This window comes from Moschus berezovskii, chromosome 14, assembly GCF_049115385.1.
Source record: "Moschus berezovskii isolate FMDL1 chromosome 14, NW_MosBer_1.0, whole genome shotgun sequence".
Lineage (NCBI taxonomy): Eukaryota > Metazoa > Chordata > Mammalia > Artiodactyla > Moschidae > Moschus > Moschus berezovskii.
The window spans coordinates 51,200,535-51,228,526 of record NC_142473.1 but is presented as its reverse complement, the minus strand read 5'-3'; the positions used below and the strand labels follow the sequence as shown (position 1 = coordinate 51,228,526).

Genomic DNA, 27,992 nt, shown 5'->3' with positions numbered 1-27,992 from the left:
AGAATGTAAAGCATTTTTCTGTCCCTTTTATTCCCTATCAAGCTTCTCACCGGGTATGACATATTACAAAGATGACTGCAACATCTCCATCCCTCAGACTCTTTTGCAATGTAACCAGGAAATTCCCCATTGAGAAGTTGAATCTAATTACCACCCACCACCTTAAATCTGAGCTGGCCTTAGTGATTCACTTACAGCTAATAGACTGTGACAGAAGTCCTGGCCAGGAAAACACATCCAGCATCCACCTGTGCCTCTTGTAATGTTTGGTCCCTGGATGCTTCTACTAAAAATCCTGCCATCATGCAAAAAGGAGTCTAAACCACATGACAAGGCCATGGGTAGGTGTTCCAGTCAGCAACCTCAGCTGAGCCCAGCTTTGAAATTGTATCAGTCCAGGAGCCAATCCTGTTGAGTGATTCCAACCCTGGGAATTTGATTAACCCCCAGCTATTTGAGGTTCCTGAGCTGAGATTTCAGATACATGGAGTAGAAAGAAAACCTTTCCACTGCACTGTTCTTGAATTCCTGACCCACAGAATCTGTGAGAGTGATAAAATAGGTGCTGTTTTATACTCTGTGTTTGTACAAAGCATAGATAACTAGAATACTGAATTTTGCTGATATCATTTGGAATTTTAGTCTCAAGTCATTGCTGATGATTAATGTAAAACATATCTTCTATATCAAAAGTATTTTAGAGCTTTTAGCATAGTTCACAATTACATTAAGAAAATTTATTTTTGTTTCACTGTGAAGCTTTACCAAATTCACTGTTTATAATTTTTTGCATACATTTCCCCAGTGTATCATCCTCTGTCCAATAAAGAGAGGGAAGCCATATAACCTGAACAGGAAATATTAAATAAAAAGAATTGTCAACTATAACAAGGAATTGGAAAATCAAGGGGTTGTCTGGTAAGTAGAGAGAACTCTAAAGATTATATAAATAGCAGATATAGGAGCAGCCAGTGCCACTAGAGGTGAGATGGATTCTCCGAAGGAAGAGCTCCAATGGGCTGAGATCCAGTCCTTGTTGGAGAAGGTACAGGATGGCACACTGAATGGGAAATTTGCTGTGATTTTGTGCCAGCAGAATTTGCCAGAAATCCAACTTTCAGGATGCCAGAGAAAACTGTTCACAAGAAGGTATATTACCAGAGCGTTCTGCTACAAAATCATACCGGGGAGCTTCTAGGAGGGGCTGCTGGCCACCATGTGCTGCATAAGCTGTACTGTGGAAGTTGATAAGGCTCAGCAAAGCCTGCGGGCACTTAATCATAAAAAGATGACTGAATCTCAGTAGGAGAGCTCTGTGCATTTTAACTAACCTAGGCTCCATCTCTCCCTCTGTGACTCGGTGACATTCCTGGAAAGAGCAGCCTGTGCTCCCTGTGTGGGCTCGTGGTCCTGGAAGGAGTAGAGCAGACCTTGTTCTCAAAGAATTGTTGTCATTTTTTAACCCATCTGGTGGCTCCCTGAAAGACAGAAACAAAGAGCTTGTCTTTATTTCTCGTAACTCAGAACTCTCCGCAGATAAAGTAGAGGTTATAAAGATATAGTGGAGGTTACTTGAGGGCATTTGGCAAAAAATATTTAAACACAAATGTATTAGCCTCTGTGATGTGGAAAGGAATGACACTCAAAGCAAACAATGGACATACCAAATGCTTGGGCAGAAAAGCTGAGGAGTGAGATGTCTTGGCAAATAAGAGCTTTGAAAAGCTCCCACATATTCCTGGGGAGCTAGAAGGCCATAAGCATGCCCAGATCTAGGGGCATAATCAGAAAAACCAAGATAAAAAGAAGACTCAAATTACAAAAATTAAGTATGAACATGGAAACATTACCACCAAGCTCACAAAAAGGAAAAGGATTATAAGAGAATAAAAAATTGCATGCCAGCAAATTTGATAACCTACATTAAAGAGAAAACTTTCTAGAAACATACAAACTACCAAAACTGGCTCAAAAAGATATCTAAAATATAAACAGACTCATGACAAGTAAAAAGGTTGACTCAGTAATCAAAAAAAGCTTCCAACAAGAAAAGCCCAACCCCAGAAGGCTTCATTGATGAACTCTCTCAAATGTTTAAAGAAGAATTAACACAGAGCCTTCCTAAATTATTCCAAAAAAGAGAGGATAATAGAATGCTTTGTGGGCTCCCCAGGTGGCACTAGTGGTCAAGAACTCACCTGCCAATGCAGGAGATGTAAGAGACTAAGTTTCAATTCCTGGGTTGAGAAGCTCCCCCAGAGGAAGTCCTGGCAGCCCATTCCAGTATTCTTGCCTGGAGAATCCCATGGACAGAAGAACCTGATGGGCTACAGTCCATGGGGTCTCAAAGAGTCAGACACGACTGACGTGACTTAGCATAGCACAGCACACACAGAATACTTCTGAACTCATTCTATGAGACCAGAATTACCGTCATCATACTTTTAAATTCCTTAAGACTTCTCCCATATGCCTCTTCTCAATATTTATTCACACATTTGACAAACATTTATCAAACATGTACTAAGTGCCGGGAACTAATCTAAGTGCTGGGTTTAGAGCAGTGAACAAAAATGGCAAAAAGCGTATTCTCGGGGAGCTTACATTTTAGTATGAGAAAAAGAAAAGAAAAACAAACAAATGACTTACAATATGCATGTCATGAGATGCTATGTGGCATGGAGATAAATTTAAAGCAGAGAATTATACAGAGTTGGAGTTGCTAATTTAGATAGAATGATCAGAGAATACATCTCTCATTAAAGAACATTTTATCTGAATACAAACTCAATATCATTCTTTTATTCCAATTTAATTAATAGTAAAAGTACAAGATGGTGCTGTAGAAGGATGTTCACTCATCTTCTCCTACAAGAACTCCAAAATTACAACTTGCTGCTGAACAACCGTCACCGTCACCACTGAAAAAAGATACCCCACATCCAAAGGCAAAGGAGAAGCCACAGCAAGACTGTAGGAGGGGCAAAATTGCATTTAGAATCAAACCCCATACCTGCCAGAGATGCTAGGAGGGCTCAAACAAAACCTTGTGTGCACCAGGAGACCCCAAAGAGACTGAGTCAGTCCTGCCTTTGAATGTTTGAGTGTCTCCTGCGGGTCAGCAGCTGCTTACCGCAGGGGCAAGGGCTCTAGGTGCAGCAGACCTGGGTATAGCATAAGCTCTGTTGGAGGAGGTTGCCATTTACCCCACCATAGAGCCACCAGAAATTACACAGGACTGGGGAAACAGACTCCTGGAGGGCACAAACAGAACCTTGTGTGCACCATGACCCAGGAGAAAGGAGCAGTGACCCCACAAGAGACTGACCCAGACTTGCCCGTGAGTGTCCAAGAGTCTCTGGCAGAGGCGTGGGTCGGTGGTGGCCCGCTGCAGGGTCGAGGGCACTGAGCGCAGCAGTGCGTGCACAGGACCTTTTGAAAGAGGTCACCATTATCGTCAATACCTCCACCATAACTTGGTCTCAGGTGAAACAACAAGGAGGGAACTCAGCCCCGCCCATCAACAGAAAACTGGATTAAAGATTTAATCCCAGTCTGATGGGCACATGACCCCACCCATCAGAACAATATCCAGTTTCCCCTTCAGTCAGTCTCTGCCATATGAAAGCTTCCATAAGCCTCCTATCCTTATCCATCAGAGGGCAGACAGAACGAAAATCACAACCACAGAAAACTAATCAAACTGACCACATGGACCACAGCCTTGTCTAACTCAATGAAACTATGAGCCATGCCATGTAGGGCCACCCAAGACGGACAGGTCATGGTGGAGAATTCTAACAAAACGTGGTCCACTGGAAAAGGGAATGGCAAACCACTTCAGTATTCTTGTCTTGGGAATCCCATGAACAGTATGAAAAGGCAAAAAGATAGGACACTGAAAGATGAACTCCCCAGGTCAGTAGGTATCCAATATGCTACTGGAGAACACTGGAGAAATAACTCCATAAAGAATGAAGAGACAGAGCCAAAGAAAAACAATACCCAGTTGTAGATGTGACTTATGTTGGAAGTTAAGTCTGATGCTGTAAAGAACAATATTGCATAAGAACTTGGAATGTTAGGTCCATAAATTAAGGCAAATTGGAAGTGGTCAAACAGGAGATGGCAAGAGTGAACATTGACATTTTAGGAATCAGCGAACTAAAATGGACTGGAATGGGTGAATTTAACTCAGCTGACCACTATATCTACTACTGTGGACAAAAATCCCTTAGAAGAAATGGAGTAGCCCTCATAGTCAACAAAAGAGTCTGAAATGCAGTTCCGTTCCATTCCGTTCTGTCGCTCAGTCGTGTCTGACTCTTTGCGACCCTGTGGACTGTGGCCTACCAAGCTTCTCCGTCCATGGGATTCTCCAGGCAAGAATACTGGAGTGGGTTACCGTTTCCTTCTCCAGGGTTACTTGGGTGCAATCTCAAAAACAACAGAATGATCTCTGTTCATTTCCAAGGCAAACCATTCAATATTACAGTAATCCAAGTCTATGCCCCGACCAGTAATACTGAAGAAGCTGAACTTAAACGGTTCTATGAAAACCTATAAGACCTTCTAGAACTAACACCCAACAGAGCTGTCCTTTTCATTATAGAGGACTGGAATGCAAAAGGAGGAAGTCAAGAAACACTGTGAGTAACAAATTTGGCCTCAGAGCACAGAATGAAGCAGGGCAAAGGCTAATAGAGTTTTGCCAAGAGATCACACTGGTCATAGCAAACACCCTCTTCCAACAGCACAAGAGAAGACTCTACACATGGACATCACCAGACAGTCAATACCAAAGTCAGACTGATTACATTCTTTGCAGTCAAAAATGGAGAAGCTTCATACAATCAGCAAAAACAATACTGGGAGCTGACTGTGGCTCAGATCATGAACTTCTTATTGCCAAATTCAGACTTAAATTGAAGAAAGTAGGGAAAACTACAGACCATTCAGTTATGATGTAAATCAAATCCCTTACGATTATACAGTGGAAGTAACAAATTGATTCAAGGGATTAGATCTGATAGAATGTCTGAAGAACTATGGACGGAGGTTCGTGACATTGTACAGGAGGCAGTGATCAAGACCATTCCCAAGAAAAAGAAATACAAAAAGGCAAAATGGTTGCCTGAGAAGGGCTTACAAAAGCTGAGTAAAGAAGAGAAACTAAAGGCAAAGGAGTAAAGGAAAGATATACCCATTTGAATGCAGAGTTCCAAGAATAGCAAGGAGAGATAAGAAAGCCTTCCTCAGTGATCAGTGCAAAGAAATAGAGGAAAGCAATAGAATGGGAAAGACAAGAGATCTCTTCAAGAAAATTAGAGCTACCAAGGGAATACTTCATGTAAAGATGGGCATATTAAAGGACAGAAATCATATGGACCTAACAGAAGCAGAAGATATTAAGAAAGGTGGCGAGAATACACAGAAAAACCATACAAAAAAGATCTTCATGACCCAGATAACCACAACGGTGTGATCACTCACCCAGAGCCAGACATCTTGAAATGCAAAATCAAATGGGCCTTGGGAAGCATCACTATGAACAAAGCTAGTGGAGGTGATGGAATTCCAGCTGAGCTATTTCAAATCCTAAAAGATGATGCTGTGAAAGTGATTTACTCAATATGCCAGCAAATTTGGAAAACTCAGCAGTGGCCACAGGGCTAGAAAAGGTCAGTTTTCATTCCAATCTCAAAGAAAGGCAATGCCAAAGAATGTTCAAACTACTGCATAATTGCACTCTTCTCACATGCTGGCAAAATAATGCTTAAAATTGTTCAAGCCAGGCTTCAACAGTACATAAACCGTGAACTTCCAGATTTTCAAGCTGGATTTAGAAAAGGCAGAGGAAACAGAGATCAAATTGCCAAATCCGTTGAATTATCGAAAAAGCAAGAGAATTCCAGAAAAACATTTACTTCTGCTTTATTGACTATGCCAAAGCCTTTGACAGTGTGGATCACAACAAACTGTGGAAAATTCTTCAAGAGATGGGAATACCAGACTACCTTACCTGCCTCCTGAATAATCTGGATGCAGGACAAGAGACAACAGTTGACTGGACATGAAATAACAGACTGGTTCCAAATCAGGAAAGGAGTGTGTCAAGGCTGTATATTGCCACCCAGCTTACTTTACTTATATGCAGAATACATCATGCAAAATGCCAGGCTGGATAAAGCACAAGCTGGAATAAAAGATTGCCAGAAGAAATATCAATAACCTCAGATACACAGATAACATGATGCTTATGGCAGTAAGTGAAGAAGAGCTAAAGAGCCTCGTGATGAAAGTGAAAGAGAAAAGTGAAATTTTTGGCTTAAAACTCAACATTCAGAAAACTAAGGTCATGGCATCTGGTCCCATCACTTCATGGCAAATAGATGGGACACAATGGAAACAGGGAGACTTATTTTGGGGGGCTCCAAAATCACTGCAGATGGTGACTGCAGTCATGAAATTAAAATATGCTTCCTCCTTGGAAGAGAAACTATAACAAACCTAGATAGCATATTTAAAAGCAGAGACATTACTTTGCCAACAAAAGTCCATCTAGTCAAAGGTATGGTTTTTCCAATTGTCATGTATGAATGTGAGAGTTGGACCAAAAAGAAAGCTGAGCGCCGAAGAATTGATGCTTTTGAACTGTGGTGTGAAGAAGACTCTTGAGAGTCCCTTGGATTGCAAGGAGATCTCACCAGTCCATCCTAAAGGAAATCAGTCCTGAATATTATTGGAAGGACTGATGCTGTAGCTGAAATACTTTGGCCACCTGATGGGAAGAACTGACTCATTTGAAAAGATCCTGATGCTAGGAAAGACTGAAGGTGGGAGGAAAAGGGGACGACAGAGGATGAGATGGTTGGATGGCATCACCCACTCGATGGAGAGGAGTTTGAGTAAACTCCGGGAGTTGGTGACAGACAGGGAGGCCTGGCATGGCATGGTGAAGTCCATGGGGTCGCAAATCCGACATGGCTGAGTGACTGAACTGAACTGAAATGTACAATGTCTTGAAGGACAATAAAGGCAAGTGGACCCAGTGGGAGGAACTTATCAATTCAGAAAAATAAAGAAGTTTCAGGTAAAATTAAGTTCTAAAAATTACACCATATTTTTGGCAATTGAGGTCATTAATAAGAGCAATTTCCATGTGATGTTGAAAAATTAAATTGCAGTGAGATGAGATGCATATAGGATGTGAAGATAAGGCAGTGACACAAAGAGGTTACTCACGTTTGTGAAGCAGGAAATGAGGGTGGGGAATCTGTGGAAATGGCATGGAGTAAAGATACATTTTGAGATAGGGCGACTTCAAAACTTTCTTTAAAGAAGAGCACTATTCATCACACAAGGGTGAACTAATCCCTCAGGATCCTGAGCTGAAAAGTTGTCCATCTGCTGGACTGCCCTGGGACTAGAGTTGAAACTACTCCCAGACATTAAGTGGCTAACCCCTAAGAGCCCTTGAGTTCTATTCCTACCACAATGTAAAAAAAAAGATCCTGGAAGATGCTTGAAATACAGTAGGGAGAGCCTAGAAAGCAGAACACCAGGATTAGACATCTCAGGGATCAAATTTATACAAAAACTCCAAACTCTGGGTATGGCCGGTGAGGACAGGAATCTGTTCTAAATAACAAAAGGCCAAACACGAGCAACTGAAACAAGGAGAGCAGGAGCATCTACAGAAGGCATTGCAGCCTGAGACGCTCTTCAGAGCTCCTTCTGAAATAGTGAGCGAACCGAGGAATGTATGACCTGCATTCTGGGTAAGGGGATGGATGCATCCTGTGTTCTCACAATCCTGTCCTGATCTGATTTTGATTATGTAACTTATCTTTGGCCTCCATAGTTAGCTCTTCTTGTTTGATTTTTCACCTTTAGTTCCTTCCTTCTCTCAGGTTCTCCACATTTTAAGGGACCAAGGTCCATAATTTAGGAAACAGGAGAGAAATGACACTGAGTTCTAAAATCATCAGTGAATAAATTATAAACAGAGGGGTCTAAAATAAAAATTCTGTATTCAAGATTCTCAGAACAAACTTCAAAGAAAAGACTACTTGACTACATCCAATAAAAAGAAGACATATAACTTTTAAAGTCACATTCAAGCTGAATTCCTATTAAAATCTGACCAAAAAAAACTTGAAGAAGTTTGCCATCATACCTACTTTACATTAATAATGAATTTTCAACCATTTATTTGAGATATGAAGCAAAAAGTAAGATAAATTAATATCCATAAAAAGAGAAAATAACAATGTATGCAACCAACTTTTTGCTTTATCTAGAACATCAGAAAAAGAATATCAGTGTTAAGAATTTACAACAGTTAGAAAAATAGCTAATACACAAGACAAAAATAAAACAAATATAACTTCAACACATAATAAATCCAAACTGTACTTTATCTTCAATCATTAATTGGTGGATGTAATATACCCATAAAATGTTTTAAAAATGGCACAAGTTTAGCGCAATGGATGAATGAAAAAGGAAATTAAAGAGAACAATATAATTACACTGAAGAAAATAAATTCAATGAATTTCCCTCGGTCATAAATACACATTGGAATACATAATACAAAAACGTCACATCCATTTAAAACATCCCAAAATACTATTTGTCATAATAAGAACAGTGCAGAACAAAAAAGAACTTTTTTGATTGGGTCTGAGATAGGTTCATCTTTTATTCAGTTCTTTGTGGACAATTGTGAAAGAGTAAAGGACTGGTGACTCATTGACAAGGATTCCAGACAAGATATCTAAGGCCATCAAGCCAACTTCCTTCCTTTGACCACCTTAAATAGCGTATCTTTCACATCGTTGCTTCTCAGAGTGTACATCAGTGGGTTCAGCATGGGTGTTACTGTCCCATACAACACTGTGATGGTATTATCCTCATCTTGGGAAGATTGAGAGTGTGGGCACATATACATTAAGATTTAACAAATGCAGAGGAAAAATCATAGTTATGAATGAGAAAACTTGATAGCATAAGGACATGAACTTTTTGTCAAAATTAATCTACAAATTTAACATAATTCCAACTAAAACTACTATTTTAGAACTCAACATGGGAATTCTAAGGTTAATCTGGAAAATAAACACATGAAAAAGATTTTGAAATTAAAGAGAATAAGTAATAAGAGAATATAGTTCTATTGCATATTAAGTATATTATAAAACTAAAACTAATTCAGTTTTATATTGGCACAAAATTAACCATAAAAAATAGAACAGTTGATTGCCCAGGTAAAATTTATGCATATAAAAGTTTATTATGTAACACAGGAAGCATAATAATCACTTGAGAAATGTAGAAGACATTTCTAATAATTATTAGAAACTGACTTATTTAAATACTTCTCATTAACAGTAAAATTAACACCATGTACATAAGTTAAGACACAGAACCAAAAGGTCAACCATTAAAAGATGGAAAGTCATAAGAGAGGAATTGGTCAAAAGTTTGAGTAAAGAATAATTTCTTGTAATTGTTTCCTGCTTGTAAAACGGAATGCTTTGCGAATTTTATGAAAGCTACATGGACCCTTCCCCCAGAATAATGCAAATATAGACAAAATTTTTTCTTATGAATTTGGGAAATTTACAGTTTCGGATAGATACCGTCCATAAATTTTTGGTGAAAAAGTTCTAATTAAGCTGAAAACACATAGGAAAAAAAAGAAAAGAATATAAGTATCAAAGTAAAATGCATACATATACACGTAAAGCCAAACAAAAGTTAGGGGAGATATTATTAAAAAAATATGAAAACTTTTAGTGGCCATTGATAATTTATAAATTTTTTAAGACTTAAAATGCTTTTAAAGGGTTCTCCAATTAGTTAGGAAATTTATATGTTCTATATTAAGAAAAAGCACAGAATAAAGGACTCTACTTATGTGAAACTTCATCTGTATAAAAAAATAAGCTTTATCGCTTATTAGTGTTTTCAATATATGATTCTTATCTAGACTAATCATTTAAGTGCTGTATCCTCTATGCATATGTGAATAGCAACAGCTGTTTGATGAAGATTAAATGAGATGCGTTTTGTCAGAAAGAATTTGTCAGCTTCAGGTGCTGTTTAGATAAAAGCAAGGTTCTCATTGTGGCTTATTCTCTTTCTTAAGATCTCCAAGAACAGGGAGAACACTTCTGCCCTTAAACTTTACCTCCTGAAAGTTTGGATTCTTTACATATCCATATGTGTTCTGCTCTGTGTTCATAACCCCCACATATTAAAAATAACTACTCAAAATTTCAAGAAAACAAAGCCATAAATCTTCACTTTTATTCTACTAAAAGCTTTATGTTAGAATCTGTTTTGGCTCTTCCATTGTTCTTATCTGAACTTTTTCCAAGGGTCTCAAGCAAGTTGAGGACATGTTACGCTAAAAAGAACTGAGTCATTGGTGAATCTCTACATGAATTTTGATTCTCAGCTGGGCTAACTGCAGCCTATTCTTGTTTTCCCTTAATTCACAGATAAATGTTGAGAAGAAGACATCCCATGACATGGATACCACCCTAAGAATAACCAATGGCTCAAGGTTTCAAGTGTCTGAATTTGTCCTAATGGGGTTTCCAGGCATTCACAGCTGGCAACACTGGCTCTCCCTACCCCTGGCTCTTCTCTATCTCTTAGCTCTTGGTGCTAATCTCCTCATCCTGATCACCATCCATCATGAGTCTACCTTACACCAGTCCATGTATTACCTCCTTGGTATTTTGGCTGTAGTGGACATTGGCCTGGCTACTACCATCATGCCCAAAATCCTGGCCATTTTCTGGTTTAAAGCCAAGACCATCAGTCTCTCTGAGTGCTTTGCTCAGATGTATACCATCAACTTTTTCATGGGCATGGAGTCAGGCATCTTCCTCTGCATTGCTGTGGATAGGTATGTAGCCATTTGCTATCCCCTTCAGCACTCTTCCATAGTCACTGAGACTTTTGTGATCAAAGTCATACTGTCTATGATGCTCAGGAATGGCCTACTGATCATCCCAGTGCCTGTACTTGCTGCCCAGAGACACTACTGCTCCAGGAATGAGATTGACCACTGCCTATGCTCTAACTTGGGGGTCACCAGTCTGGCCTGTGATGACATCACTATTAATAGATTTTACCATTTGGCCTTGGCCTGGTTTATGGTTGGGAGTGACATGGGTCTGGTCTTTGCTTCCTACCTGTTGATTATTCGCTCAGTACTGAGGTTGAATTCTGCTAAAGCAACATCTAAGGCCCTGAGTACCTGCAGCTCTCATCTCATCCTCATTCTCTTTTTCTACACAGCTATTATTGTAGTATCTGTCACCCATCTGGCAGGAAGAAAGTTTCCCATCATCCCTGTTCTTCTCAATGTGCTGCATAGTGTCATCCCCCCAGCCCTTAACCCTATGGTGTATGCCCTTAGGACCCAGGAGCTGAGAGTGGGCTTCCAAAGGTTGTTTGGTCTGGGTGAGAATATGTCTAGGAAATGAGCCAGCTTTAAATAGCAGAAAGTTATCATTGGTATTGAAAGCGCACAGGCTTTGGAGCCCAGTCGTTCTGGGACAAAATTTTAATATCACAATTACTAGGATCATCAATTCAAATTAATTCACTTATTTTGCATAGTACATACTATGTGCAAGGCACTGTTCTAGACATTTCACAAATAGTAACTCATTTAATTCCCAGAACAACCCTGTGAAGCAAGACCCATTGTTATTTACACATTTTGCAGATGAGGCAAGAAAGTTGAGAAACTTTCCTAAGGTCAAATAGGAAGGAAGTTGTGGAGTGAAGTTGGAACCCAAGCAAAACGTAGGCCAGGAATATTCAAGGAACTGAATCATCTTCCTTTGACAGAGTGAGTTAAATAGAAAGGCTTTATTGTATCTATGGGCAAGGCTTATCTATGAACTATCTGGAGAAGGCAATGGCACCCCACTCCAGTACTCTTGCCCGGAAAATCCCATAGATGGAGGAGCCTGGTGGGCTGTAGTCCATGGGGTCACAAACAGTTGGACACAGCTGAGCGACTTCACTTTCACTTTTTACTTTCACGCATTGGAGAAGGAAATGGCAACCCACTCCAGTTTTCTTGCCTGGAGAATCCCAGGGATGGCGGAGCCTGGTGGGCTGCCGTCTATGGGGTCGCACAGAGTCGGACACGACTGAAGCGACTTAGCAGCAGCAGCAGCAACAGCAGCATGAACCATCAGCTTTCACCTGTTTTATTAACAGTGATCCCATACACCCAGAGCAGAAGTATTGCAGCTGATAAAAAGTAGTGTACTAATGCATGGGTCAAACTGCCTGTTTCTCTTTCCATATGGTGCTTGGACTAAGTCCCTGAGATCCTTTAACATTTCGGGGAGGGAAATGTAAATCCCAAAAGAACTACTGGAATTTCTTCTAATCTTACCATCCAAGAGACTAGATTTCCAATTCTACCAACAGGCTGATAAGGATAATTCAGACAAAGCCTCCCAGGTAGAATAAGGGTATAGAGAGAATGGAAAACTAACAAATTAGTAAAAACTATGTGGCTAAGATCTGAGTATCAAAGAAAACTCAGACAGATTTCTTATCTGTTCAACATATAAAAAGAACTTAGAAGTTGCCACTCCCATCCTTATATCGAGATGAACCTGAACAAACTAAAAATCAACTGTTTTTCTGGACCCATCAGAGAAGTGAAATCACAGAACTAACCAACAACCTGAAGTCAGAGAAATATCCCCCACTCCAGGTAGGATATGTCTCTAATAAAGTCTTTTCCCCTAGAGAGGAGGCCTCTAACATGGAGCATGCTCTGGGCTTATTTCACAATCCATTCTTGGATCTTACTATAAGAATCTGCTAGAATTGCTAGATTTAAAGTGTGGAGCCTCCCTAAGACTACAACTCCAAGTGTTTCTCATTTTCATGCTAGTCCACACACATCCTCCAGGATTTGTCTAAACTACCTTTGAAGTCCTCCTACCAGCTTATGGCTCCAGTAGCTTCTGCTCCTATCAGCCAGATTCTCTGTATTCTCTGTCTTTACCTGTCCTCCCAAATTTGGGGGTAGAAGTTACCCTGCAATGTCAATTCTCTGATGAGTAGAAGAAAAATCACTGAATTTCCTTTTTTTCAGCTTTTTGTTGTTGTTGTAAGGATAGGAGTGATGATAGAAAGCTCTTTACAGGTCAGAAGTTCTAGTACTGGATTATAACTAAAAAGTACAAAATAAATATCCATGACTCCATTCTGATATAAATAAATGATCCAATAAATAAATATGTAAGGGAGAATAGACAAACCTCTTAAGCAGAAAAATTCTAAATAATATATGTAGATACACCACCTTCAAGTAGGTGAAGCATAATTCCTTATTTCTGAAGTGCATAGTAATATCTTCCCAGAAGTCTGCCTTGGCTGCAAGTAGAAAAAGGAAAATACAACAAAGACATGTATTTGAATGCCTAAATTTTATAGATTTGTATACCCTCTTGTTCAATATGCTGTCAGTTAGCCGAATGTTAGCAATTTCTTGAGTCAAACTGACCTTCACCAACTGCAGATTCCCTGCAGATATAGGACCTTTAAAAATGGGTTTACCACATGGCTGAGAGCCATAGAGACACATGGTCTAGAGACTAGGAGAGAGAAAAGGACTGAGTTCTATTCAACATTTTTGTTTCATCAACTGCTCAGATTAAGACACTCCTACTTAAGAGTGTCCTCCAACTCTGCAGAGTGAGTGAAGGGCGAACAGAAGTGTTATGGCAAAGGACTGGCCAGCACATGGCACAGAACATCAAGAAGGAGAGAGGTGTGCCTCCTTAACTTTAGGTAACAAACTATTAGGGTTGTATTTGGCTGTGTATGCTGCTGCTGCTGCTGCTGCTGCTAAGTCGCTGTATATGAGCAGTAGATAACAGTGGCCAACCAAACTGGAGTTTATTTTTCTCATCACACACACATACACACCACCGTCAGGCAGTTCAGAATTATTAAAGCAGCACTGTTGTACCATGCTGGGAAAGATTGAAGGCAAAAAGAGAAGGGGGAGGCAGAGGAAGAGATAGCATCACCAACTCAATGGACATGAATTTGAGCGAACTCCAAGAGACAGTGAGGGACAGATGAGCCTGGAGTGCTGCAGTCCATGACGTTTTAAAGTGTTGGATATGACTTAGCGACTGAACAACAGCAACAATTGTGACATGAAGGAATCAGGCTCTTTCGACTTTCTGCTCTGTCATCCTAAACTATAGATACCTTACTCCACATTCATCCCCACATTCCAGACAAGAAGAAAGTTATTTAAAAGGGAGTCTCAACAGACTTTTACTCATACCTTGTTGGCCAGAAATGAGACTGTTGTTGAGATCTGATTGCAAGAAAGACTCAAAAGTTAAGTCTTTTATTGGTCTCATTCCCAGCCTCTGTGATGGTGGAATGTTATAGGAAGTTGGGTTTGAGTACGTTCTGAATGAACTAACTTCTGAGAACAGAAAATATACATCACGTTCTTTCCATGAAATATTTTCAGATATACATAACATAATGTGCCATGAAGAAGGTCTCAACGATTCCAGAGTAAATAAGTTCCAAAGATCTCTGAATCCACATGAGAAATTCAGCATTCACAGCAGTCTCCTCCTTCCACTCTAAAACCTAGCAATACTGACAAGATAGTCAATAGTAAGTCTATCTATCGTGAAATCGCTTAGTCGTGTCTGACTCTTTGTGACCCCATGGACTGTAGCCTACAAGGCTCCTCTGTCCATGGGATTTTCCAGGCAATAGTACTGGAGTGGGTTGCCATTTCCTTCTCCAGGGGATCTTCCCGACCCAGGGATCAAACCCGCGTCTCCTGCATTGCATACAGACGTTTTACCCTCTGAGCCATCAGGGAAGTCTATAACACAATACAAAACAAATGCAAAGCCATTTTAAAAAGAGAAAACATAAAGAAACTCCAAAAGAATAAAGAATCTATAACAGAATTATCAGAAAGAATGCAAGACCAAAAGGTGCATGGAAAAGGACTGCTACAAAAATAATACTGATTCAGATTCAGAAATATCTGATGCTAAAAGAGCGGGGGGTGGTGGGGGCATGAAAAAATCAACTTGCTGATTAATGGGTAGCAGAGTAGGAGCAGGTAGGCAGGAGAGCCTTTCCACATACACTGTTAGACCAAGAAGTGAGCCAAAAGCCAGGCAAGAGGAGTGAGTGTTCCAGAATAGTGATGCCTGGGTCAGAAAATAGGACGGCAACCCAAATGGATGCAAATATTCATGCCCCATGAGACATGGAAAAGAAGCTTAACCATAAATCTACCCCTGGCACACCCCACACCTCCCTAACAACAAGTTGCATCAAACAAATACACCGGCATTCTGAGATTGCCAACTAGAAAGAAAAACAATTAGCCAATGACCAAGATGGCTTGGTCTAAACTTTAGACAGATTTCTTCCCTGTTAGCATCTAGCCTCCCTATTCTTAGGACATTTGCTTGAGAAAACTTGTAAATTCTTTCTCTGCCCTTTTGCCATATAAATAAATCTTCTCCCAATCTTCTCTCAGTTTTACAACCTAGAAATGTCTTTCTCAAGACCTGGGAACTTTCTCCTAAAATATAAACAATGAAGGAGATAGCACCATATCTCTCAGCCTCTATGGAAACTAACTTCTAAGAACAGCTATTAGCAAGCACAGATGGCCTAATCACAGACAAAAGCCTTTGCAATCTCAGGAATAACTCCATATGCATGACAAACCCTATTGATCAACCTCTCCCTAAAGTCCTCCACTACTTTTCCACTAGCTCAGTCCAGGGCTGAAACCCATTTCTCCTGACACCTACCCCAGCCCAACTCCACCTTTTGTTTTAGTAGAACTGAGTATCTAGACCTGCTCTGTGTTGTCTCCCCCACTGCTAGCAATAGTATCAGATAAAATCAACTTCCATTTGTTCATCCTGTTCAGTGCAATTTTTATTTACTACCAAATTCAAAATTTTTGAGGAAAATCAACATGAAAGAGTGACATAAATGTTTATAAATATAACTCACACCAGAAAAGATAGAACAAATTCAACAACATCAACCCAAAAAAGAAACTCCTTTAAAGGTAACCTTCTCTATGCCAGCTCTCCACTTCAGGAATCCAGTCACTCAACCCTTCACAGCTAAAGGTGGTGACATGTGCTGTTACTTATGAGCCCTAGATAACTGCATTTAGGATCACTTAGGATCTCATGCTGACCACATCCTTATAAATAGTCCCTTTGTAAGCAATTGAGAAATAGCACAAAATTTTTAAGCCTCCCTGATAGCTCAGTTAGTAAAGAATCCGATGTAGGAGACCCTGGTTAGATTCCTGGATGAGGAAGATCCACTGCAGAAGGGATAGGTTACCCACTCCAGTATTCTTGGGCTTCCCTGTGGCTCAGCTGCTAAAGAATCTGCCTGCAATATGGGACACCTGGGTTCGATTCCTGCATTGGGAAGATACTCTGGAGGAGGGAAAGGCTACCCACGCTAGTATCCTGGCCTGGAGAATTCCATGGACTATATAGTCCACGGGGTCGCAAAGAATCAGACATGACTGAGTGACTTTCACTTTCACTTGTAAGTAATTTGAGAAATAGTAAAGTTTTGGCAAGAATGTGGAGAAAAGGGGATACTTGTATACTGTTGGCAAAAATAGAAAATTGGTGCAACCATTATGGAAAACAGTATGGGTTTCCTCAAAAAATTAAAAATAGAACAAATGTATCAACCAACAAGTCCACTCTTAGTATTTATCCAAACAAAAATAAAAATACTAATTTGAAAAGACACCTGTACGCCCATGTTCACTGCAGCTTAGAAGATAGTAGGCAGATCCTGAGGATAGAGGAATGAGACTGGAAAGTGCCATGGAAAGACCTAGGGATAAATATGTGGAACAGAGTTGTTTTAAGTTGACGGCCATTTACTGAGGTGCATGATATGGGAGAGAGGAAGTCTATTGACAGAGGAGAAAGTGACACATACACTCAGTTCTGCTGTGTCACTTGGTTTGAACATACAAATATGCCCCAAAACCAATGATATGTTTTGAAACAATTTGAGCATAACTGAATTTCACATTTGCCCTTGGGCAATTTTGTACACTAGTAACATGGGTTGGATGGAGAAAGCTGCATCAAGCTGAAAACAAACGACATTAGGAGTACACAAAACACATGCACTCAGCACACACTCCAAGTATCCACCAGCTTCCTCCATTCACTTCACAACTTTCCATTTGATTTCAGATAAGGTTATTTCTACCACTTCAAAATAATTCACAAGCTGCAATCTGTGTACCTACTTCCACAAACTTCATGTCTTTTTCAAAGCATTGTTTTCTTTGTAGTATTTGTATTGTTGTTAATCATTTAACATGTGTAAAACTCTGGTACTGTTTCTATTTTTTCTCTTTTTTTTACATGCCATTGACAAAGTTTTTGCATACTGTGCTCCTAACTCCATTCTTCCATAAATCCTATGGATTTCATGTGGGATTTGCATAGCACGGTGATTTTTAAGATTTTATAATGTAACATGTGTCACATTATAACAAAACTGACTTTACTTGCTAGAATGAGTGGGGAGAAACCCAACTATGGATAGAAGGGAGAACACATCTTTTTTTCTTTTTCCAGCCATGCAGGAACTTAGGATCAAACCTGTGCCCCTTGAAGTGGAAGCTCAGAGCCCTAACTTCTGGACAGCCAGGAAAGTCCTGAGAACACAGCTTATACCTACAATTCAACCTGGCAGAACTGTTCATCTGGTGGTACTGCCTCCCAAGACTAGGTTTAAAAGGGATGGTTCACAGATGACCAAGATAAACCCCCAAAGGCACCAAGGGTCCCTCCTGCTGGAGTAAGACATTAACCTGCCTCAAGCAAGGAGCCAAGGAGGGTCAGTGCAAGATCAGGTCACTTCACAGCTGTGATGTAGACCCCAAACCCCAGGAGTGGTAGGGAGGGGGATATATTTGCTCTGAGCCACAAATGGCTAAGCAGAGGCAGCAACAGGCATGGGCAGGGAAGCAGCCCTGAAGGATGCACCAACCTGATGACAGCTTCATGGCGCCTCACAGTGCCTCTGCAGTAGTAAGAAAACCAGCCAATACCAAGACACTGGGAGGGGAATCAGGGAGGCAACCCACCCCGCTAGGATTCTGTCCTGGACTGTACTCTGGCTCACTATCCTTGGATTTCTCAGCTTGCCTGTCTTTATCTTTCATTAGTCTCTTCACTTGTGCAAAGCTTAATAGCTGTATCTGGAACAAGGCCAAGGAGATGAGGCCGAGCTCTAACAGTCCTTGTTGAAAATGGTCAGGCGATCCAGCCAGAGGATTATGCAAAGAAAAACTTCTCAGCTATCACAGGGTCAGGCACAACTAGAGAGCCTGTGCACAATGAAAAATCCCAAGACCTGATGCAGCCAAATAAATAAATGTTATTTTTAAATAATATAAATGAAAATAAATACAAGAGGTAGTTCCTGCCTAAGTAGAACTATATATATTATTTTCAATGAGAAGAAATTATATTTAAAAGTTGCACATATGGAATATAACTGAAATGCCCATCAGTTGATGAATGGATAAACCAAACAAGGCATATCCATATATTGAAATATTATTCAACAACAAAAAAGAATGAAGTTCTGACACTATGGTACATGATACAACACTGATGAACCTTAAAAACACTATCCTAGTTAAAAGAGCCAGAAGTAAAAGGTCATATATTGTATAATTCCATATATATGACGTGCATAATAGACAAAGCCCTAGAGACAGAGAGTAGACTAGTGTCTGCTGGTGGCTGGATGATGAGGAATGATGATAATTGCTAATGGGTAACAGATCCCTTTTTGTGAAGATAAAAGTGTTCTGGAATTAGATAGCGGGTGATAGTTGCACAACTGTGAATATACTAAAAAACTATTGAACTGTATGCTTTGAACGGTAAATTTATATGTGAATTGAGCAATTATTTTTTAAAATATTGCCAAATGCTTGTCTAACAGTGAAAGCAGCAGATTTTCATTCACCGTAGTGAAAAAACGATTGTATATGGCAAAAATGTAACAAATTCTTCTGTGGCTTGACAAAGGCTGACCTCCCTCACCATCAGTTCAGTTCAGTTCAGTCGCTCAGTCGTGTCCGACTCCGCGACCCCATGAACCACAACACGAAAGGCCTCCCTGTCCATCACCAACTCCCGGAGTACACTCAAACTCATGTCGTCCATCGAGTCGGTGATGCCATCCAGCCATCTCATTCTCTGTCGTCCCCGTCTCCTCCTACCCCCAATCGCTCCCAGCATCAGACTCTTTTCCAGTGAGTCAACTCATTGCATGAGGCGGCCAAAGTATTGGAGTTTCAGCTTTAGCATAAGTCCTTCCAATGAACACCCAGGATTGATCTCCTCTAGAATGGACTGGTTGGATCTCCTTGCAGTACAAGGGACTCTCAAGAGTCTTCTCCAGCACCACAGTTCAAAAGCATCAATTCTTCGGCGGTCAGCTTTCTTCACAGTCCAACTCTCACATCCATACATGACCACGGGAAAAACCATAGCCTTGACTAGACGGACCTTGGTTGGCAAAGTAATGTCTCTGCCTTTTAATATGCTATCTAGGCTGGTCATAACTTTCCTTCCAAGGAGTAAGCGTCTTTTAATTTCATGGCTGCAATCAGCACCTGCAGTGATTTTGGAGCCCAAAAACCATATATGGAACCAATTTGTATTGAAAACACAAAGCTTTCTGGAAGAAAGGTAATGAGACCACCTGCCCCAAAGTCTCTTCATTTTGTAGTTTAATATTACCTTCCCTGATGAGTGGATGAAGATCTCAACAGAGTCTAGACCTATCTGCATCTTTTTGTTATGAATTTTTTAATTGAAGTATAGTTGATTTATAATATTTGTTTCAAGTGTTTTGCCACACAGATAAAAAACAGATGACAAATGGAGAGGGCTAGTTCCCATACTTCCCATGGTTTCATACCCTTCCATTCAGTTCAGCTCAGTCACTCAGTCGTGTCCGACTCTTTGCGACCCCATGTACTGCAGCACGCCAGGCCTCCCTGTCCATCACCAACTCCTGGAGTTTATCCAAACACATGTCCATTGAGTTGGTGATGCCATCCAACCATCTCATCCTCTGTCATACCTTTTTCCTCCTGCCCTCAACCTTTCCCAGCATCGGGGTCTTTTCAAATGAGTCAGCTCTTCACATCAGGTGGCCAAAATATTGGAGTTTCAGCTTCAACGTCAGTCCTTCCAATGAACACCCAGGACTGATCTCCTTTAGGATGGACTGGCTGGATCTCCTTGCAGTGCAAGGAATTCTCAAGAGTCTTCTCCAACACCACAGTCCAAAAGCATCAATTCTTCTGTGCTCAGCTTTCTTTATAGTCATATCAACACATGACCACTGGAAAAACCATATCCTTGACTAGACTTCATATCCTTACCTTTCTTAGTTTCTTAGTCATCTGGTAAGATAGTAAGCTCCAATTTTGCTTACTATTGGAGTAAGCTCCAATTCTACTTACTATTGGAGTAAGCTCCAATTCTACTTACAACCTGTGTTGGTTAACTGCAATGCAAAACACAGAACAGTGTCTTTGCAATATATCTAACCTCCCTCTTTTTTCTCTCGTTTGTACACTGGGAACAACCCTATTACCATATGTAACTAGGATGTTGATGAAATTGAAAGAGAATAGAAGAAAATGTACATTGAATGTGCATCCTTCCAGGCTTCTCTGTCCATGAGGTTTTCCATGCAAGAATACTGGAATGTGTAGCCATTCCTTCTCCAGGGGATCTTCCCCCACCCAGGGATTGAACTTGGGTTTCCTGAATTATAGGCAGATTCTTTACCATCTGAGCTACAAGGGAAGCACGTACAGTCCATAAAGGGTAATTTTTAAATTTTTGCAATAAAATTCAAAGCTTGGACAAATAATTCCAAGTGCCTTTGGTGGGAGATGGGGGGGTCTAGATGAATTTTTACAGTTTTTCTGTCTCCAGCAAACCTGTGTAAAAGTCAGTGTGTCTAGCACAGGACTCTGAACCCCAGCACTGCCTAACAAATTCTATGTGAATAACTTATAGGACAATAGATTTACTGTCTTTCTCAATATATATATATATTAAAAAAAAAAAATTCCGGACTATGTACTGAGGACAGACTTCATGAGGCTTGTGGATGAATTCACACATGGCTATCATCAACTCCTTGGAAGACAGATTCTCCACTGCTGTGGAACAGTGGTAGGAACCATTAGGTGACCACTCAGAATATGTAGTTTAATGTAGAGCAGGACATGAAAGCAGAAAACCTCAAGTAATCAGCCCTTAAACCATGATGAGTGGACTTGAGAGCTGTGTTTAAAGATAGTTGTGTGAAGAGAAGTTGCATTATTTTCCAACAAGTCATGCTGACTCTTCCACCAATGATCAGCAATTTCAGACTCCAAAGTGTAAGAGGAGAAGAGAAATAATCACTGAAGAGGATTCCAGATTAACCCAACTGCTTCCATGTATCCATCTGGAGGGGACATAAGAATAATTGAAATACTCTCTAGAGTACTTGGCAGCTTAAGAATTGCCCCAAAGACAATCTCATTTAATCTTCATTAAATCCTGTTAGTTAAATATGCTTTTCATTATTCAAAAATTATGAAAATCGGTGACTATATTAGTAAGCATACAACTTCAAATTTCTAGTTATTTGACACAATAAAACATTACTTGCTATTCACACAGAAAAGGAAAATATGATAATATTGTAGGTTGAATGACTACTGATGGCTCTCCTCCAAGTGTTTTTTCCCAGGTTTATTGAGATATAATTGACATATAACATGTGCAAGTTTAAGATGTACAATATTTTGTCTTGATACTCTCATATATTTCAAAATGATCACCACCATAGTATCGCTAACACCTCTACCCCATCATATGATTATCATTTTTTGTGTGTGGTGAGAACATTTAAGATGTACTCTCTAAGCAATTCTCAAGTGTATTATACAGCATTATTAGCTACAATCACCATATTGTACATTAGATCCCCAGAACTTAATTGTCTTAAGACTGGAAGTTTGTACACTTCAACCAACATTTTTCCATTTCTCCCCCTTAGACACTGGTAATCACAATTCCATTGTTTCTGTGAGTTTGGTTTTTTTAGATTCCATATGTAAGCTTTATAGTATGTGTCTTTGTGTCTGACTTCTTTCACTCTAATGCTTCATATTTCATATTTCTTCATATTTATTCATTCTGCTGTCAATGGACATTTAGCTTGCTTCCATGTCCTGGCTATGGTAAGCAGTGCTGCAATGAACATGAGTCTGCATGTATCCTTTCAAATCATGTTTGTCTGTAGATATATGCCTAGGATCGGATTGCAGGGTTGTATGGTAGCTGTATTCTTAATTTTTAAAGGAACCTCCATACCCCAACAGTATAATTTTTAAAACACTCTTTTTTATTCATTATACAATTTAATTTGTAAAATAAACTTGTGGTTATGATGGCAGTGGTATTGGAGGTTATGATGTTCTTGGAAGGTAAGCAGGAGGTAGAGGAGCCTCTGGAAACATTGGAAATCTCATATACATGAAATCTAAAACATCTTCCTCAGGCAACAAACTTCAATTTAAAACTATAGCTAACATTGATAGTCCACTAAATGCTAAGCAATGTACCATGTTGTTTACAATTTAATTTAAGCTAATTTAACAGATTTAATTTAAGCCTTAGAGCCTAGATACAACGTTTCATTTTATAGGTTAGGACTAAATTTCCAAAAAGTGGGACTCTACCCATGGTCAAAAATCAGAAAGTAAGGAAGCCAGGATTTAAATCCAGATGCATTTTTATTCCAGGGCCCATGTGCATTCTTCTGCAACACATTATAGCGTCTAAATTTGGGAACTTGGTAAGTTCTCTTTTTTCCTGTTGCTTTGAAAACTGTAAAGGAACCATGAGCTTTCGCAAGACTTCCCCACAACAGATAGCATGTGAGCCACACTGTCCCTGATTTCCTTGGTCTTTGCTCCATAGATGATGGGATTAAGCATGGGGCGAATTAACACATAGAGATTTGCCAGAAGGATGTGGATATCGTGGGGAATATTCTTGCCAAAGCAATAGGTCAGGAAAGTGAAAAAGGATGGGATGAAAAAGAGGAGAATGAATCCAATGTGGGAACCACAAGTATTGACAGCTTTGTGCCAGGCATCCTGGGAAGGAAGTCTAAACATGGCTTGGAGGATCAAAGTGTAGAAAATAGCAATGAGTGCAACATCTACCAAAACTGATGCCACTGGCACTGAGAAACCACACCAGATGTTGACGGTGATGCCAGCACAGGCCAGTTTGGCGACTCCAATGAGTTCACAGTATCAGTGGCGGATGACGTTGGTTCAACAGTATGGCAGCCTCTTCAGCAAGAATATGATAGGGAAAATGGCCCCAGGGTTCTGTCCCCAGATTTCCAGGGTCATTTTTATGATTGCAGTAAGAGTTAAGATGAGATGGTTAGATGGCATCACTGACTCGATGGAAATGAGTTTGAGCAAGCTCTGGGAGTTGGTTATGGACAGGGAAGCCTGACGTGCTGCAGTCCATGTAGTAGCAAAGAGTCAGATACGACTGAGCAACTGAACTGAACTGAGGAGTTAAGATAGCTGTGTACCTCAAAGGAGTACAAATGGCCATGTAGCAGACAAATGCCATGGCCAGAAGGAATCCTGACTCAGTTACAAAGGCAACGTGGATGAAAAACATCTGAGTGATGCAGGCATCAAAGACAATCTCCCCAGCATGGAACCAGAACATATCAAGAGCCTTGGGCACGGTGGTGGTGGACAGCAGGATGTCAGTGCCAGCTAGCATGGATAGGAAGACATACATAGATTCATGGAGAATGCATTCATTGAGGACAACAAGGATGAGGGCTCCATTTCCCAAGACTGCAGTGATGTACATCAGGCAGAAGGGGATGGAGAGCCAGGTATGGTACTTCTCCAGCCCTGGTATACCAAATAGGACAAACACAATGAGGTGGAAGGTGGTGAGGTTAGCGCCAAACATGCCTGCTTTTGGAGTCTCTCTATGAAGACCACAGAAATTAGGAGTCGTTGAGCAGAATCAGCCATAAGTTTCACTAAAGTTGAACATTAGATAATGAATTCAATCACTAATGCCTTGACTTAGCATATATAATGTTAGGCTTTCACTTGCTAGCCTAGCACTGCAAACATATAGACATAGGTTCCTGATCACAATGCAGCAATGTCTAGAATACAGACATAACTTACCATTCTCATTTACATGCTTCTACTCAGGCTTTGGCCAACCTTCACCATTCTGTTCCAATAGCTTCATAACTAATTTGTCTCCTCCTCTCCTAGCTTCCCAACCTCAACCTCTCCACAGCCATCAGCTGTACTGCAGCCTGGGTGGTATGCTCAAAACAAACAAACAAAAAAAAACTTCTTTCTGTTTCCTCTTACAACCCTTACATAATTATATACATACATATAATATGAAACTGAAAGTCACTTAGTTGTGTATGACTCTTTGCAAGCCCATTACTATAGTATTGGAATTCTATAGTCCTTGGAATTACTATAGTCCTTGGAATTCTCCAGGCCAGAATACTAGAGTGGGTAGCCATTCCCTTCTCCAGGGGATCTTCCCAATGCAGGGATCGAACCCACGTCTCCCACATTGCAGATGGATTCTTTACCAGCTGAGCCACAAGGGAAAGTATATATATATTTTTTTTTTCATATATTTTTTCTCTTAAAGAAAATTGTAGATATCAAGGGAACATTTCACGCAAGGATGGGCATGATAAAGGACAGAAACAATAAGGATCTAACAGAGGAGATTAAGACAAGTTGGCACAAATACACAGAACTATACAGAAAAAATGTCTTAGTGATCTGAATAACTACAATAGTGTAGTCACTCACCTAGAACCAGACATTCTGGAGTGTGAAGTCATGTGGGCCTTAGGAAGCATTAGTACAAACAGAGCTAGTGGAGGTGATGGAATTCCAGCTGAGCTATTTAAAATCCTAAAAGATGCTGGTGTTGAAGTGCTGCACTCAATATGCCAGCAAATTTGGAAAACTCAGCAATGGCCACAGGACTTGAAAGGGTCAGTTTTTATTCCAATCCCAATGAAGGGCAATTGCTCTCATTTTACATGCTAGTAAGGTGATGTTCAAAATACTTACTTCAAGCTAGGCTTCAACAGTGTGTGAACTGAGAACTTCCAGATGTATAGTCTGGATTTACAAAAGGCAGAGGAACCAGAGATCAAATTGCCAACATCAGTATACTGTCACCCTGCTTATTTAACTTACATGCAGAGAACATCATGCAAAATGCCAGACCAGATGAATCACAAGCTGGAATCAAGATTGCCAGGAGAAATATCAACAACCTCAGATATGCAGATGATACCACTCTAACGGCAGAAAGTGAAGAGGAACTAAAGAGTTTCTTGATGAGGGTGAAAGAGGAAAGTGAAATAGGTGGCTTAAAACTCAACATTCAAAAAAATGAAGCATGCCATCTAGTCCCATCACTTCAAGACAAAAAGAAGGAGGAAAAGTAGAGACAGCGATAAATTTTCTTTTCTTGGGCTCCAAAATCACTGCAGATGGTGACTACAGCCATGAAATTTAAAGATGCTTACTCCTTGGGTGGAAAGCTTTGACAAACCTAGACAGCATATTAAAAAGCAGTACATCACCTTGGCAATAAATGTCCGCACAAACAGCTAAAGCTATAGTTTTTCCAGTAGTCATGTACGGATATGAGAGCTGAACCAGAAAGAAGACTGAGTGGCAAAGAACTGATGCTTTTGAATTATGGGGCTAGAGAAGACTCTTGAGAGACCCTTGGACTGCAAGGAGGTCAAACCAGTCAATCTTAAAGGAAATCAACCCTGACTATTCATTGGAAGGACTGATGCTGAAGCTCCAATACTTTGGCCACATGACATGAAGAGCTGACTCATTGGAAAAGACCCTAAAGTTAGGAAATACTGAAGGCAAAAGGAGGAGGGGGCAGCAGAGGATGAGATGGTTCGATAACATCATTGACTCGAAAGACATGGATTTGAGCAAACTCCAGGAAAGAGTAAAGGCTGGGAGTCTGGCATGCTTCAGTCCATGGGGTCACAAAGAGTCAGACACAGTTTAGCAACTGAATAACAACAACAATATACATAGATATATAGATTCAGATAGATAATCTAAATATAATGTTTATATATGTTTGAAATTAGCTAGCTGGACTAGGTTTAGATTATCCCAATTTTATTGGCAACATCCAACGAACCATAGTCAGGAGTCAGTAGAACATATATATGCCTTCTTCTCTCCATCAAGCCAGATCAGGATGTTCACTTTGGCCACTTCAGTGTCACAGAGCTTCTTCACATCCTGTCTGACCCGGCATGTGTTGGCCTTGATATCCACAATGAACCACAAGTGTGTTATATTCTTCTATCTTCTTCATGACTGACTCAGTGGTGAGAGGGAACTTGGTGATGGCATAGTGAACAAGCTTGCTTCTCCTTACAGGTGTTCTTCTGAGGCTGCCTCCAGAACCTCAGTGTTTTGGGTCATCAGAAAATGGGTGATGTCTGGACCTTGTGTGTGTGTGTGTGTGTGTGTGTGTATGTGTGTGTGTGTGTAGCTGTGGACTCCTTCCAGCACTGCTTTCTTGGCCTTCAAAGCCTTTGCTTTGGCTTCAGTTCTGGGAGGGGCAGAGGCTTCCTTCTTCTCCTTTGGCTCCATCTTTGTGAAAAGCTGTATAATGATTAGCATGCAAAGCCTTCCACAATCCCACTGTTACTCTCTTCTCTAGCTTCAGTCCCCTTTAGGCATTCTAGCACAGCTGAATTAGACCATAATCCATTCTCCACACTAAATCTGAGTTTTCCAATCTTCATAGCTTTGCTCAAGTAAAGCTTAAATATTTATCGTCTGGGACACCTTCCTCAGGTTCAAATTCTGATTTTTTTCCAACTTTCTGATTATTAACAAAGAGCAGGCTTTCACATCTTAAAACTGTAGCCTTATCTGTGAAATGAACTATTCATTCTTATTTTGCCAGGATTAAATTAAATACTTCTTGTAAACTGTCTAATATAGTGCCTGGCATATAAAAACTAAACACTAGTTACTATTATTGAGTGAATGAGTACTGCTTAATAAAGAGATTAGAAATGCCTATATTTGGAATTTAAAATGTGATAAAGTTGGAACATCCTGGCAGTCAAATGGTTAAGACTCCACCCTTCCACTGCAGGGGGAATGTGTTCTATCCCTGGTCAGGGAACTAAGATCCTGCATGCAGGAGAAGCCAAAGGGAGTGGAGGGAATACGATAAAGTAGTATTTTAACTTAGTGAAGAAAGGAAGACCTACTCAATTAATGGTATTGGGTTGTTGGACTACATTGTTGTTGTTAAGGAAATCAAATCAGTTCCCATCTCAGTAAAAGACAGAAGTTTCAAATAAATTAAAGATGTATTTGTTTTAAAAACTACAAAAATGTTAAGAATTAAAATTAAGATCTTAAGAGAAAAATTAAAAGAAAATGTTTGGGGGTTTGGAAAGCTCTTCCTGAGATAATAAAACCATATTTCATAAGCAGTAACAATTGAACAATTTAATTATGCAAAAATGTAGCAAGCATAAATAAAAATCCTAGGGAAAAAAGTTACAAAGCATGTAATATACTAAAAGTTAACATGCTTAAATACCAAAGTGTTAGTTGTTCAGTTGTGGCCAACTCTTTGTGAACCCATGAAATGTAGTCTTCCAGGCTCCTCTGCCCATGGGATTTCCCAGGCATGAATGCTGGAGTGGGATGCTGTTTCCTTCTACAGGG

The 27,992-nt window shown here is 40.1% G+C and overlaps 2 protein-coding genes and 1 long non-coding RNA gene across 4 annotated transcripts in view; 1 reads left to right on the top strand and 2 right to left on the bottom strand.

Annotated features, from left to right (window-relative positions):
- The window catches only part of LOC148775594 (uncharacterized), a 41,323-nt gene extending 15,252 nt beyond the window's left edge, over nt 1-26,071 (bottom strand). Inside the window, exons 1-2 of one of the 2 annotated variants that reach the window (XR_016039040.1) lie at nt 25,452-26,071; nt 1,332-1,478 (exon numbers count right to left, since the gene is read on the bottom strand). This is a non-coding gene — a long non-coding RNA (uncharacterized LOC148775594). Of the gene's footprint in view, nt 1-1,331; nt 1,479-24,395; nt 25,087-25,451 lie in introns of those variants that run through there. The other variant, XR_016039039.1, reaches the window with a different exon arrangement.
- Nucleotides 10,540-11,505, top strand: OR56B4 (olfactory receptor family 56 subfamily B member 4). Its single transcript, XM_055422549.2, has one exon. The coding sequence runs from the start codon at nt 10,540-10,542 to the stop codon at nt 11,503-11,505; it is 966 nt and encodes a 321-aa protein (XP_055278524.2).
- LOC129553582 (olfactory receptor 52B2-like) lies at nt 22,995-24,293 on the bottom strand. The gene is given in 2 exon segments (XM_088843602.1): nt 22,995-23,591; nt 23,746-24,293. Coding segments are annotated over 2 exon segments (1,020 nt in total). The 5' UTR covers nt 24,169-24,293.
- Nucleotides 26,072-27,992: the final 1,921 nt, after the last annotated feature.